The sequence below is a fragment of the Parasteatoda tepidariorum genome, chromosome 5 (assembly GCF_043381705.1).
Source record: "Parasteatoda tepidariorum isolate YZ-2023 chromosome 5, CAS_Ptep_4.0, whole genome shotgun sequence".
In the NCBI taxonomy this organism is placed as follows: domain Eukaryota; kingdom Metazoa; phylum Arthropoda; class Arachnida; order Araneae; family Theridiidae; genus Parasteatoda; species Parasteatoda tepidariorum.
In genome coordinates this window covers 58,037,420-58,051,062 of record NC_092208.1, presented here as the reverse complement: position 1 = coordinate 58,051,062, position 13,643 = coordinate 58,037,420, and the positions used below count along the sequence as shown (strand labels likewise).

At 29.5% G+C, this 13,643-nt stretch overlaps 1 protein-coding gene across 1 annotated transcript in view; it reads left to right on the top strand.

The window, feature by feature from the left end:
- Positions 1-13,643, top strand: part of LOC107437274 (uncharacterized) — an 85,356-nt gene that overhangs the window by 66,895 nt on the left and 4,818 nt on the right. Inside the window, exons 4-11 of the mRNA XM_043052336.2 lie at positions 109-375; positions 1,419-1,531; positions 5,012-5,240; positions 6,695-6,829; positions 7,965-8,140; positions 9,877-10,010; positions 13,228-13,367; positions 13,450-13,531. Of these exons, the coding sequence (XP_042908270.1) occupies positions 109-375; positions 1,419-1,531; positions 5,012-5,240; positions 6,695-6,829; positions 7,965-8,140; positions 9,877-10,010; positions 13,228-13,367; positions 13,450-13,531 (1,276 nt within the window). The remainder of the gene's footprint in view (positions 1-108; positions 376-1,418; positions 1,532-5,011; positions 5,241-6,694; positions 6,830-7,964; positions 8,141-9,876; positions 10,011-13,227; positions 13,368-13,449; positions 13,532-13,643) is intronic.

The following is a 13,643-nucleotide window of genomic DNA, read 5'->3' as shown; positions in this document are numbered from 1 at the left end:
TGGGGAAGTTCTCTTGATAGCTGGACAGTAGGTTACCACTATAGTCCTAAGTCCTTCAACTATTTTTCTTTCCTTCATTTTCTGACATGTTTTAACGTATCTTCTCAGATCACCTATGCGATAGATTGTGGACTTTTGAATGGATTCCCAACAAGATTCTTCGAGGTTTAGACAACGCTATCATCTTCACTTCCAACAGAGAATCGTGTCTTGCCGCCTGCCTTTCTGAAGTAAGATTCGTGTGTAGATCAGTAGAGTTCAACGTGGTAACTCATGAGTGCCATCTCAGCGAATTCGATCGTCGATCACCAGGAGCAAATGTCCATCTTGTAGACTCACAAGGAATTGATTATTTGGAGAATTTCTGCTTGCAATGTATGTTGTTGAAAGTCTTATAATTAGTAATTTTAAAATAATTCATCCTTTAAAAATTCACTCATGCTTGAATGTCTGTAATGTTTTGTCTAATTGCTAATTGATTATTTTTTCTCAGTCATAAAATTGACTTGCAAAATATTTGCTTTAATCTTTTCATCAATTGTAAGAAGAATTGTAAGCAACAACTGCTTAAAATTTACAGATAGTATTGAATTATTTTCTAATTTGTAAAAAGGTACTCTAGTCAACTTATACTATTAATAACACTCAAACAAAATAAAACACTTTTTATTACTAAATAAAAAATATTAGACTAACTGATGCACTCGAATCTGCTGCCAATTTATTTATTAAGGTTCATATATTTTAGTTGTTAAAATTATATAAAGATATCGCATGTGTAGTATATTGTTTCATTTTCAATTAATTTAGCTGAGAAACTAAAATTGGTGTCTTTATTGATGTAGGTTATTTATTTATTTTTAAATTAGATAAATAAGCTAAGAGCTTCCATACAGCGTAAAAAATTCCGGATCAAATCACTGGAAAAAGCAGAAGTATCATGAGAGTATCATGTGCAAAATTTACTATAAAATTTATTTTTACCGTAAAGTTTTATACCAGAATTTTTACAGTAATACATCGTTGCATTGATTTTAAAGCATATATTGCACTAAAAAATACGGTATAGCAGGTATTTTGGCCCGTAAAATTTAAAGATAGCACCCTGAGTGCTGATACTTTTTGCCGTAATTTGATCCGGAATTTTTTAGGGTGTATATGAGATTGTAAAATATATTAGTCTTACACTTTTATCATGTCACTATAAAAAGTGAATAATTATTAACAACGAGGATTGAATAATTTTGTTTTCCTAGTTTTTGCTTATCCTTCTCTTGGCAGGTATTCACTGCAAAAAGTGTATTCACATTATGTTACATTTTTATCAAATGATTTTTAAAAAAATACTTTGATGTGTTTACAATGATTGCCAACAACATCACATAAGAACTTTTCTCCATTTTTTTTAAAAAATCTAGCTTCAATGGTATGCCCAGGTCCCAAGCACTACAATTATCTTCAGGTTGGATTATCACAAGCAGCAGTAACAAGTTATGTTCAATACAACTACTATCCCGATAAGCAGATTGTGGTAAGCATCACTAGAATCATTTGTTTTATAATTGATATTTTTTTCTTTAACAAAGACATTGTTTAACACTGACAATATTTACAAAGGCTTTTATATTCAGGAACAGCAGACGTAAATGTGAACAATGTAAGTAATGTTTCCTTAGAAATTTGAAAACTAATTGCCTCAAATATACAAAAATATTACTGGAGATAGTCATGAATTCAGTCCAATATTTTCATTGCTACTCTAATTGAATTAAACTAACACAATAACGTATCTGCTGTTTTATATTCTAATTTACTTCGAAATAAACATTTTTCTGAAATGTTTTTCAAACCTTTTTCAAACTGTTTTTGCACAAGTGTACAGCATAAAAGTTTCACCAAAAAAAATTTAAAATTTTGCTGCAATACTGCACTGTAAAAAATTCCGGATCAAATTACGGTTAAAATTACCGACACTTAGGGTGCCAGTACTTTAAACAGTAAAATCCATTTTATTCGAACAAAAAATCTGATTTACTGAAATTTTAACTGTAATAATTACATTAAAATTACGGAATCACTATATTTAAATAAATATTATTATTAAAATTACAGTATATTTTACGGTAAAATTCACGCTGTTCCTTGTTCTTCATTCACGTTGTTCTTTTGCTTTAGTCTACATAGCACAAATTATTACCCTTTTCTCTGTTGGATAGATTAGAACTATTTCTCCAAAAGTTTAAACGGTTTTAAAATTACCAAATTTTGTTACACTCTCGATTATTAGAAATAACAACAATAACGAAATTACAAGCAACAGGCAATTATTGAATCTCGTTGTTTTCTTAAAAAACAGTAAGAAGAAAAACGAGCCATTTCGAGCTCCTAATATATTCGAAGTCTGGAACTAATTTAAATCAATGAATTACCATTATGCTGATGATAAATACGAGGTCCACTGAGTACCGGTCAGCCAACGTTGACCATCATTTTGCTTCCTCATTCATAACCCAAGACAGCTCGTAGTTCATCGTGATCGTAATAGAATCAATGCGAGTTTTAGAGGTTGAAGGTGAAGGTCAGGTTAAACGAAGCATTAGAAAAGAGAGGGTTATGAAAATAACGGTATTGATAAATGAAAATGTCCCTATTAAATAATATATTATCTACCATCATTGTTCATTGATTTCCATACTCAGCACGAAGTTTTCCGTAACGAAAAATGATGAATAGATATTTAGTATTAATATAAAATAATTCTTTTTTTACCTAGCAAAATACTGGTTTTGATGACCGAATGCCTCTTTTTTGCAAAAAGAAAATTCTAATAGTTTTGAACTTTTAAGGATACTATTTAACCCTATGCTTAGATGTGGTGGGAATATATTTACCTAAATGTCTTAAAAGTTACTAATTATCTCAAACAAATTATAATGATTTTATGCAAATATACACGCAATATGGTTTGCAAATATGTCTAAATATTAAACAGGTAAAAAGATGTTTCAATAAACATTTAGTTGATGTAACGTATGTTTTAAATCAGTGAGATGTTTCTAATTTAAATTTCAGATATTTATATTGATATTGCTTTTGCTTAAAAGTTTGATTTTGTTTCAAAGTTTTATAATAGTTTGATGAACGAGAAAGCAAATATGATTCTACATGAGAAAAATGTAAATTTTTAATAATAAGAAATTGTCTCGCATGTTTAACATGTTTTGATAGGAACTATACTTGTTTTTAATTTTAAATGATAGTTCTGAAATTTTTGCTAGCTTTAATGCAATACGAAAGTATGTTTGAATACTGAAAAGATGTGGGTAAGTTTTTCTGAATATTTATTTAACATAGTTCACTCTTTAAATATTTTTTTTAAAGAAATTTCTGTCTTTTTTTTCATGTAATAAATATTTTGGTTTCATTTTTAATATCTAATTTTTTAATATTTAATTTTTTAATTTTTTCAAAACCAAGTTTTAAAACTTATGAATCCAAAAAAGTTCATAAAATTTATTTTAATGTCAGCTTGCTTAATTTTTAAAGACTTAACTTCTAGGAATTATATATGACCAATATATTGATTTAAAAAACTCTAAAGCTGTTAAAAATACTATTTCTCACAAGATTCTGCACGCTGAAGCTTACTTAAATTTTTAGATAATAATTTTTTAGACCATGTTTTCGTATTAAAAAAATTGAGATTTAAAAAAAAATGTGGAAATATTTTGTAGCAACTAAGAAAAAAAAACGATTGAAAAATAACTTGGATTGACTATGAAATCGCTCAGATAAGGAGCGCAAAAAGTAATTATTGAAATGCCTAATTAGAAAATCGCAAGTCGTTATTATACCAGATTAAAAATATTAAAATTTTCGAAATCTCTTGAATAAAGCGTAGCGATAATTATTGAAAAAACAATTTTGAAAAAAACTCTTAGATTTGCAAAGCTTTGAGATTTGTGGCACAAATAAAGGGCACATTTAAATGCTCTGTTCGAGTATCGCATTAATACATATTAAAAACATCGGGATTTACAAAATCATGTGAAAATGCGGTGCAATAAATGCTGAAAAAACAATAAAAAAATACTTGGAGAAACGTTACTTAGAAAAGCGAATATAAATCAACACTTTATTACGACTTAATTAGTACTTAGAGAAACTTAGTTAGTTAAACTTAGTTAATACTTAGAGAAACTTAGTTAAACTTGGCTAGTACTTAGAGTAACTTAGTTAAACTTGGCTATTACTAAGAGTAACTTAGTTAGTTAAACTTAGTTAACATTTAGAGAAACGATACAGAAATAGTATCTTGAGAAAGAGAGTACTTAGAAAATAGCACGATAATATTGACACAAATAAAGCATATCAAAAGTTATTACTCTTTGGATTAGCACAATTCGAAACTCGCGAGTGGTTTTAATGTATGATTTAAGAAAGATCTGTATTTTAAAAAACACGTATAAATCCGATAATAACCTCCTAAAGCATGATTTAAAAGTCGCTTAGATAAACTCTAAAGTGAGCACAAATAAGGAGCTTTGAAAGTGATTACTAAAACTTGAAGTTCACGTATCATGATTTTGTCGAAATAAAAATAATGGGTTTTTAATTTCGTTGGATTTAGTTTAAAATTCGTCGCGATCATCACCGAAAAAAAACGATCGAAAAACTATATTAAATTTACCTCGTTTAAAAAAAGCGCAATTCAAAATTTCCAATATTTTTTAGCTTCAAAAAAAAATTTATAGTTTTTTTTATTGTATTTCAGGTGTTGCCACGGGCCGCAAATCGTGTACCCCTATCATAGTGTATTATTTCTGGATCGTGCGTACTCAAATCTCGTGCGCCCTCCCCCACATCGCGAGGGTTTCTGGGATGCTATATACGCCACTGCGGGAAATTATACTAGTCGGCAAATAATTAAACCACCCATATCTCACTGAAAGTCTTCTGAGACAATCACAATTTTGTTCTAGCTTAAAGTGACGTATTTAAATCTTTTCAGGTGAATAGTCGGCAAGATTGCCTACATCAATGTACTACAGAAGAGAGCTTTATCTGTCGTTCCACTCTTTTTAAACCAGACACAAGACCAGGAAAGGCTTTATGCGTTTTGTACCATCTGGATCACACAGCCTTCCCAGGAGGATCGGATGATATGTCTACGGCCAATCCTCAAGCAGTCATTGGCGGTGAAAGATCTCGGTTTTATTTAGAAACAGTCTGTGGCAATGGTAATTTTTTTTCTTTAAAAAATAGATGAATAATAGTATTTAAATGCCTTTTATATAGCAAAATACCAGATTTAAATAACTTGATTTAGATTATTTTTTATTTGTTAAGGATAACAGAAAAAAATCATAATATGATTTATGCCATTAAATGCAGTCTATAAAATTGAAGATTGGAATATAATTAACTTTTTGGGGGTCAAACACAGGTCAGACAATCTGTCGTTGAATTGCGATCTGCGTAAAAAATTTATATTTGAAAAAGTAATAATTATTTTTCTCAAAAAAAAAAGGGAGCAGCTCAAGAATTTTAATGACTATTTTCGATAGATACTCGATATGTATTTTTACAGATGATGTATATTCTAAATTTTAAGTAAAGCTTAATGTTTTATTCAAATATAAGCAAACCAAAAATCGCAAAAACTCAAGATTGAAGCGAAGATTTGATTAGAAATAGCGCTTCGGAATGGTAATGAAAGATTATTGCTGTGTACGAAAATTTTCAATTTACGTTTAAAAAAAATTGGAATTCTTTGGTCTAAAAAACGTAAACAAAAATGTTTTTTAGATAGAAATATTTTTTCGATTTGTGAAATGTCAACCGACTTAGAAATTATACAAAGAATTCAATCGGCATACATCAAAAATGAAATAGGAAAATGTTTTTTACGTGACAGAATTTTCAAATTCATTTCTTCTTCTTCTGTTTTTACAACAACGACTACAATCCTTTCTAACTTAGTATTCTTTTTTCGAAATGTAAGTTAGAAATCGGGGGGAGTATATTCGAATCGAATGGTATAAGAATCCCAATTCAAATCATTACAGTACATGTAGTATTTCATTCATTTATGAAGTAGACCAATACATTCTCTGAGTAAATCAGAAGAAAAATCGTTGCAATGTATGATTTATTTTGTAGCGAAACAATGTGTATAATAGCACAAGTTATAACTAGAGTCTTCTCAAAACTATTACTGAATAATTGTTTGTGTAAAATGATTGTAAATAATAGCTATATTGTATTTTATAACCGTCGTTGAACAACCGACCCAATTTGTTGGATTTACGACTACTAATGTTCAACTCCATAGCCTTGTAATTTTGAACCCAATCCAGGAGACAAGGGAACTCCTGGATCAAGTATCGGGGGAAATTTGCCTTCGTGGAGGACTTTTTAATGGAACTAACCCGCATCTGCGTTACATGGAGAGAAAGACCACGAGAACCTCCCACGGTTAGCCTGAAGGCAAGGGGAATCTAACCCATGATCCGTCTACCACTGAGGATATTCCACTTCAGCACTGTGGTTGGTGCAAGCCGGATGCGGAATTCGAATCGACTGGGATTCGAACCTGGTTCGCCTCATTGGAAGGCGAACGCTCTATCTCTTGAGCCAGCACGGTTCAAATTATAGGTATAATTAATATTAAAAAAAATCTTTGTATTTTTAGGACCAGCTGAAGGATTGTTCAACCAAGTGCCAGAACAAAAACCGGAATTTCTGCACGATACTACACCAAAAACTGCTGCGGTGATGGAAGCGGAACAAGACGCCTCTTGCGATGGTTATGGAGTGTGCTACGATGGTAATTAAATAATTCTTTGAAATTATGCAGTGCAGTTTCTATATTCAGGATCTCTATTCGCCGTATTTTGACAATGCATGATTATTCAATTTATTTCGTTAAAACAGATATGTCTTGGTATAATTTACCAAACCGATAGAAGACTTTCTTCTTATTTACTTTACTAACCGCCCTACTTTACTAATTGACCTACGCAACGATGTATTAGTTGCTTAAGCAATAAGCAGAATTTTTTTTTATTTTATTTGTATGCGCTATCATGCTGTAAACAAAAAATGGCAAAGAAGTCAAAGCTTACAAATAGCAGTTTTCATGTGGTTTAAAATTGCTTTGATCAAAAAAATGTTTTCTTTTCAATTTTTCCCAACTCACTTTTTTATTATGTGTTATTATTTCCGCAGTAAACGTATGAGATTTTTTAGAGCTAAATATAAAAAGGTGAAGTTACATTTAGCTCAAAATTTCATTTGCGCACTTGATCTTACACGGAGAAAAAAGGTAAAATTACTGGTAAAATTACCGTATTGTATGGTAATTACATTTTTGGTACAAAAAAGCAACATAATTCTGGTTATAAAACCAAAATATGCGATATTTAAACCGTTCATTTAGTTAACTTTCCGTTCATAATTTAGCGGTTTATACTGGTTATTAATAACGGAAATACTGATTTTCAAAATCATAATTCTTATTACCACACATTTAGTAAAAAATGCAAAACTGAAACGTAAATTCAACCAATTAATTGATTTTATGTCATGCTTCTGGAATCCTGATAAAATTACCAAATTTTATGACATACTGTAAAACCATATTTTATTGTTTATTTTACCAACATTTTTACTGAAGTTCTTCGGTAAAAAGCTTTTTGATGCTACATAGAAAATTTTACTACATTCTGACAGTTTTTGTTTTCAGAGTAGCGATACTGCAATGTTCCTCATGAGTTAAGCCCATTTATTTTTAACTAAACATTTTAGTTTTTAATTTATTTTAAGTTCTTTTTTTATTTTCACCATTATCTTTCCAAGCAATTTAGATCATTTAAACTATCTTCTTTGTTTACATCTAATGCTTTCGGTTGATTTTATTTCTTTTTCAGTTATAAACACCTCTGGTAATTATTTCTTTACAGTTAAAATCAGATGCAGTGACACGAAGATTGTTGTATTTGTGGAAACTTCTCGTCCATTTCATGGCCGGGTGTATGCTTTAGGAAGAAGTGAAACATGTAACGCACACATCCACAACAGTCAAAACTTCCAATTGGATCTGTCACTTACTGGACAAGACTGCAATACGCAATCCTTAGTAATATTTCAATACCTTATTTTGTTTCTTTAGAAAGATAATTTCAAATAACAATTTAAACTACATAAAAACGAATAATTTCAAAATTTTATTAAAGCACCGTTAAGAAAAACTAAATCTGAATTTTTTTTTATTGAAGGTAGTTTAAAAAAAACTATTAGCTAACTTAAAAAAACTAAAACCCTTAAAACGTTTTTATTAGAGATAGTTGTTAGTGATAGTTTCAAGAACTGTTAATAATAAAAAAAAAATTAAAAAATTCTTGATTCGAGCTTGATTCTAAAAACTTTTAATTCCTGCATAAAAATTTTGGTAAAAAAAAACTAACAACTTTTAAAAATTGATATTGGAAGGGTAGTTTAAAAAGAAACTATTTATTACTTCATAATAACATTGATAAAATAATTAAAACCTGTAAAAGGTAGCTAAGTATTGGAATCGGCAAATTACCTTTTCTTTTTAACTGATTTTAACAATATTTAATTACTCATGGATTAAATTTTGTATGTTAAATTTTTTCAAACTTTATTTACTAGTTTAAATTTATTCTCCTTTTAAAATAATTTTCTTACTTTCGAAGTTTTTTTTAACTCACTAAGGGTTATAGAAACCTTTTTTTTAAATTTTATTATCAATTTGATCGAGTTAATTGAAGTAGGTGCTACAAACGCTTTATAATGTTTAATTGCATCTTTTTGACTTTTTTTCAAAATACAGTTACTGGCCAAATTATTAGATGCTGTATAAGATTCTACCACATTTTTTTTTTCGTTTCGGGCTCTATTCATCCTCTGACTCAATTTTCTTCTGTATGCGTCGTGCTCTAGTTTCAGAAGTCTTCAATCTTCGCGGTTTGAAAATATTTTAACATTCACGAGCTCCTTTACTTCAGCTTTTTTAGAAGGTGAAAGATCACCTTTTTCACCCATGATGAAAATGTTCCAATTTATTATTTATACACTACACACAAAATTAAAAAATAACTGCGTAGTATAAAACTGTGAAACAAATAGACACAGCGCAAAAAGCGACAGAAACGCGTACGCAAGTGACTCGCGCGAGAACGCGACAGAAACCGGTTGGCACTTGCTTAGGTTTGTGTATCAGTTGGTTAACATTATTATGCAATACGTTAAAATTAAATACAAATTGGAAGTATATAAAAAAATCTCCCAAATAGAAACCCATTACATATATGTCTAAATATGAAAGTTGCTGTTTCGAATGCCACTTGCACACACTAGCAAGCCTGCTTGGTGAAACCGAGCTAATTTAAGGCTGAGGGTGCGTTTCTTGTTCTTCAGTGTCGCCACCTATGGCCAAGAATTCGCCTTCAGCCACACACACACGTCACAGCCCGTTTATAGAGCGGACCCATTCATTTATCCACAGATCGTAATTTTGACCAGAATCAGACAACGATCGATCTCCAATCCAGTACCCCCAGAGGTATTGATTTGTTATGGGAACATGGAGGACTTTGCAACTCGACAGATTGAACTTGCATCAGTCACCATTGACTACGCGGGGAGTTTTCGGCCGGCGGGGTTCAAACCCACGAACTCTGGGACATGGGCCCAGCGCCCTACCAACCAGGCTATCTCGGTATTGCATATGAACTCGTGCCAAATATGCATTTATTAAAAAACTACAGTGAGTCTAATAATTATGCCTGTATACTTGTAATTATTATTTTTAAATAATTTACAAGATTAAGAAAATTACTTTTTTTCCAGGCTGGAGTTTACACAAATACAGTGGTATTGCAGCATCACAATGTTGTTCTAACTAAAGCCGACAAAATGTACAATGTTCGATGTACTTACGAAACGACGTCCAGGAACGTTTCCTTCGGAATGATTCCTGTTCGGTAAGTAATTAAAATATTTTATTTCCCAGATGCATAAATTATCATATTTTAACTTTTGCGTACATTTACTAAATTGTGTAAATGTCATTCTATTCTACAAACTTCCTACATCTTTTAGACAACTTGTAAATTCTGAGGTACTTTTCCTCGTGAACTTCATTTTGACCAAAGTGTAGAATTAATAAGAAGAAATTCCGCTTGTTAAAAATATATAACGATAACCTTATATGAAATTTCAAATTGGAAACTTTTTTTTAATCTCTTTTGAGTTTTTAAAAATATCGACACGAGTAAGAAGATATATATCTAGCGAATTCTTATCTTTCACTCTCGCATTTTTATTATATTTATTCAATTTTTTATGTTGTTACTTTGACATTAAGTCAAGGGCAAAATTATTGAAGAAAAACCTCGATAATGATAACTTTATCTAGAACAATGGATAAGTAGCAATTATTTTCGAACAAAAAATGTGAAAACAAAATTCAATAAAAAAACATTTGAAATTGAGATAACTATCAAACGAATTGGAGTTTCGAGGAAAAAAAAAAGGAAGACACGTGTTTAAGTTCATAAATGAAAACGGCCTTTTCAGGATGTTAAATTTAAACTATGTAATAGCATTTCTACGGACTGCAGGGTGGCTTACATGGTATTTCTTAGCTCCAAATTTAAAAGTTCATGATTCACGAACTAATTATTGAGTGTAGTTTTTTTTATTCACATAATTTTCTTCGTATATTTTTTACACGCCTTCGTACTTTCAAGTTTATAAGTCTAGTTTTGTTTATGCAATAAAACAAAATGCAATGTAAAGCAAAAAAAAAGTGAGAAAAATCTTAAAATTACATTATTTTTTAAACCAAATAGAATTTCAGAAAAAAATATTCGTATTATGTTTATAACAAAACGAGCGAATCAAATTTCAACTCTGTAGTTCTCATTCCTGCTACCTGTAGAACGGCCCCTATGCTTTTTTTCCCACTAATTCAACAGTTTATAATTCTCAAATTAGAAATTATAATATTTTTTCTTTTTTTCGTTTTTTTACACTCGTTCCTAATTTCTCGTTTCTAAGTTTTATTGTGTTGCGGTACCAAAACAAAATGCAACATTAAGTTCAACACCCAAAACTCACGATTTTTAAATAAAGAGAGATATAGTTATTTCAAAAACAACATAATAGTTCAAAAAATGTTAATAAGTTAAGATTCCGATTTAAACATGTTTATCATAAACTGTTGCGCATTTCTTTTCTTTACTGGAAATATCACAGCTTCGCGTTATTATGAAGAAGCATTTCTTTCAGTTTTATGCATTTAATTTAAAAAAATAACAATAAAACAAAACATTTTATAATAGAAATAAATATTACAGGTAAATGAACTTGTAATACTGAAATATTTTATTGGTAAACAAAGCCTTTGTGCTTTTTATTAATTGTTTGCTGTTGATAAAGAACGAAATCTGAAAATTCACGTGAAAAAACTGGATAAAACTAGATCGCACCATGGAATTTTCTAGCCAATAAAAATACGTCATCAACAATGAAAACTGCTTAATGTCGTTATGTTTTTATGTTTTATAAAGATATCATTTATTTATCACTTTATCTTTACTGGATGACGTATATCAATGATGATATATCAGTTGTACTGAAAAATACGAACCTAAGTTTATTAAAATGTATTGCAATGTATTAGGTTACAAAAACAGTGCTTGTGCTTTTTTCTTCTTTGCTTGATTCTAGAATTTCTTTTCAACAGAGTTGCGATAAAAATTTCAAATTGAGAGATTAGTGTTTATTATTATACAATTATTTTTAATTAGTATATAGTACAATGGCAGTGTTTTAATACTTAAAAAATAAATTAGATGATGAAACAAAAAGCTTAAAAAATAACTTTTAGAACAATAGGCGTTATTTCTTTCACTTTCAAAGGCAAATATAATCGAAATTAATGGGAAAATAATATTAACCCTTTGACGCAAATGGGACACATGTTTCCCTTTTGTATATATTTTTTTCTGACACTCTAATTAGGAGCAAACATATACATTTTTGTATTTTTTAATTATAAAAAAAATCTAATAGTTAGTAAAAAAATTACTAGATTATTGAAATCATATTTGTACTAAAATATAAAATCCAAAAAAAGTGGTTTGAAACTTTTTACATTCCTATTCAAAAATTTAACAATTATTGATTTTATAAATTAAAGAAATCTCAATGATGAATAACTGTTTCTTTTAAATCTAAATAATGAGTGGAAATTTGAAAAATTGTTGTTTGCTAAATATAATATTTTTCACTTATATTGACCTAAATTAATGGAAAAATATTGAAAAAGTAGAAAAAATATCTCTATTAAAATATCAAAGGGTTAAGTACCTTAAATTTTCTTAAGCATCGGTAAGTGGTCAACATTTTGATTGCGAGATTCTGGGTGTAGACATGAAAGAAAATTAATAAAAATCTGGTCATAGAGTTTGCCAAGTTGTGCTTTGAATAATAATCGGATGCCTTTTAGATGAGAAATGTCAGAACTTCTTTCCGCTTTTAATTTTTATTAAACCTTTAAGGCAGAATTTTTATTAAACATATTTTTCGTACTTTTTACAATATTTTGTATTACTTTAGTTCCGAATAAGTGAAAAATAATATATTTAATATTTTAATAATTTAAGGTTAGGAAACACAGCATGAAATACCAGTGCCTTTTTCTGCATTAAATGTAAGATCTTTAAAAGACAGCTCACTTCCAAACAAAAATTTTTCAAATTTGCACTTATTTACAGTAAATTGGATCTAAGGGAAACAGTTATTCATCATTGAAATTTCTTCAACTTACAAAATCAATTATTGATAAATTCTTGTATATGATTAAAAAAGAATTTTTTTTTCGAACTACTTTTTTTGAATTTTATATTTTAGTTCAAATGTAATTTCGATTATCTATCATATTTTTTTTAAAGATTATTAGATTGTTTTTATAATTAAAAAGTACCAACATGTATTTTTGCTTGTAATTAGAGTGGCAGAAAAAAATACATAAAAGGGACAACGGTATCCCATCTGTGTTAAAGAGTTGATAAGTATAAACAATAAATAACGGAAATTTTTCCACGTAGTTTATTTAATGAAACTATATGAAATACTACGTGAGTTATGTGAACAGCACTAGTGAAATACTAACTTGATGGTGATTACTTTTAGTGATCCAGCCACTCTAGAGGTATCTGGAGCACCAGAAGCTCCATTGCCCCAAATTGTCATCCTAGGAAGGGATGGAAGAGAAGCAGGTACTGTACGAATTGGTGACAGACTCACGTTTCACATCGAGATTCCAGAAGACAGTATGCTGTTTTTTTATACTTTACAAACACTAAAATTGTAACAAGAAATGAACAATTATTTTAATAATGTTTTTCTTTTCAGCTCCATACGGAATCTTCGCTCGAAGCTGCTACGCTATGGCCAAAGATGGAAGGAGTACATTTGAAATTATTGATGATAGGGGGTAAAAATATTCATCATTTTATCGCCATAACATCATAATTTTTTAATCATCTTATTATTAATTTTTTTTTAATAATCTATTTTTTCCACTTTTCTAATATATATATATATAT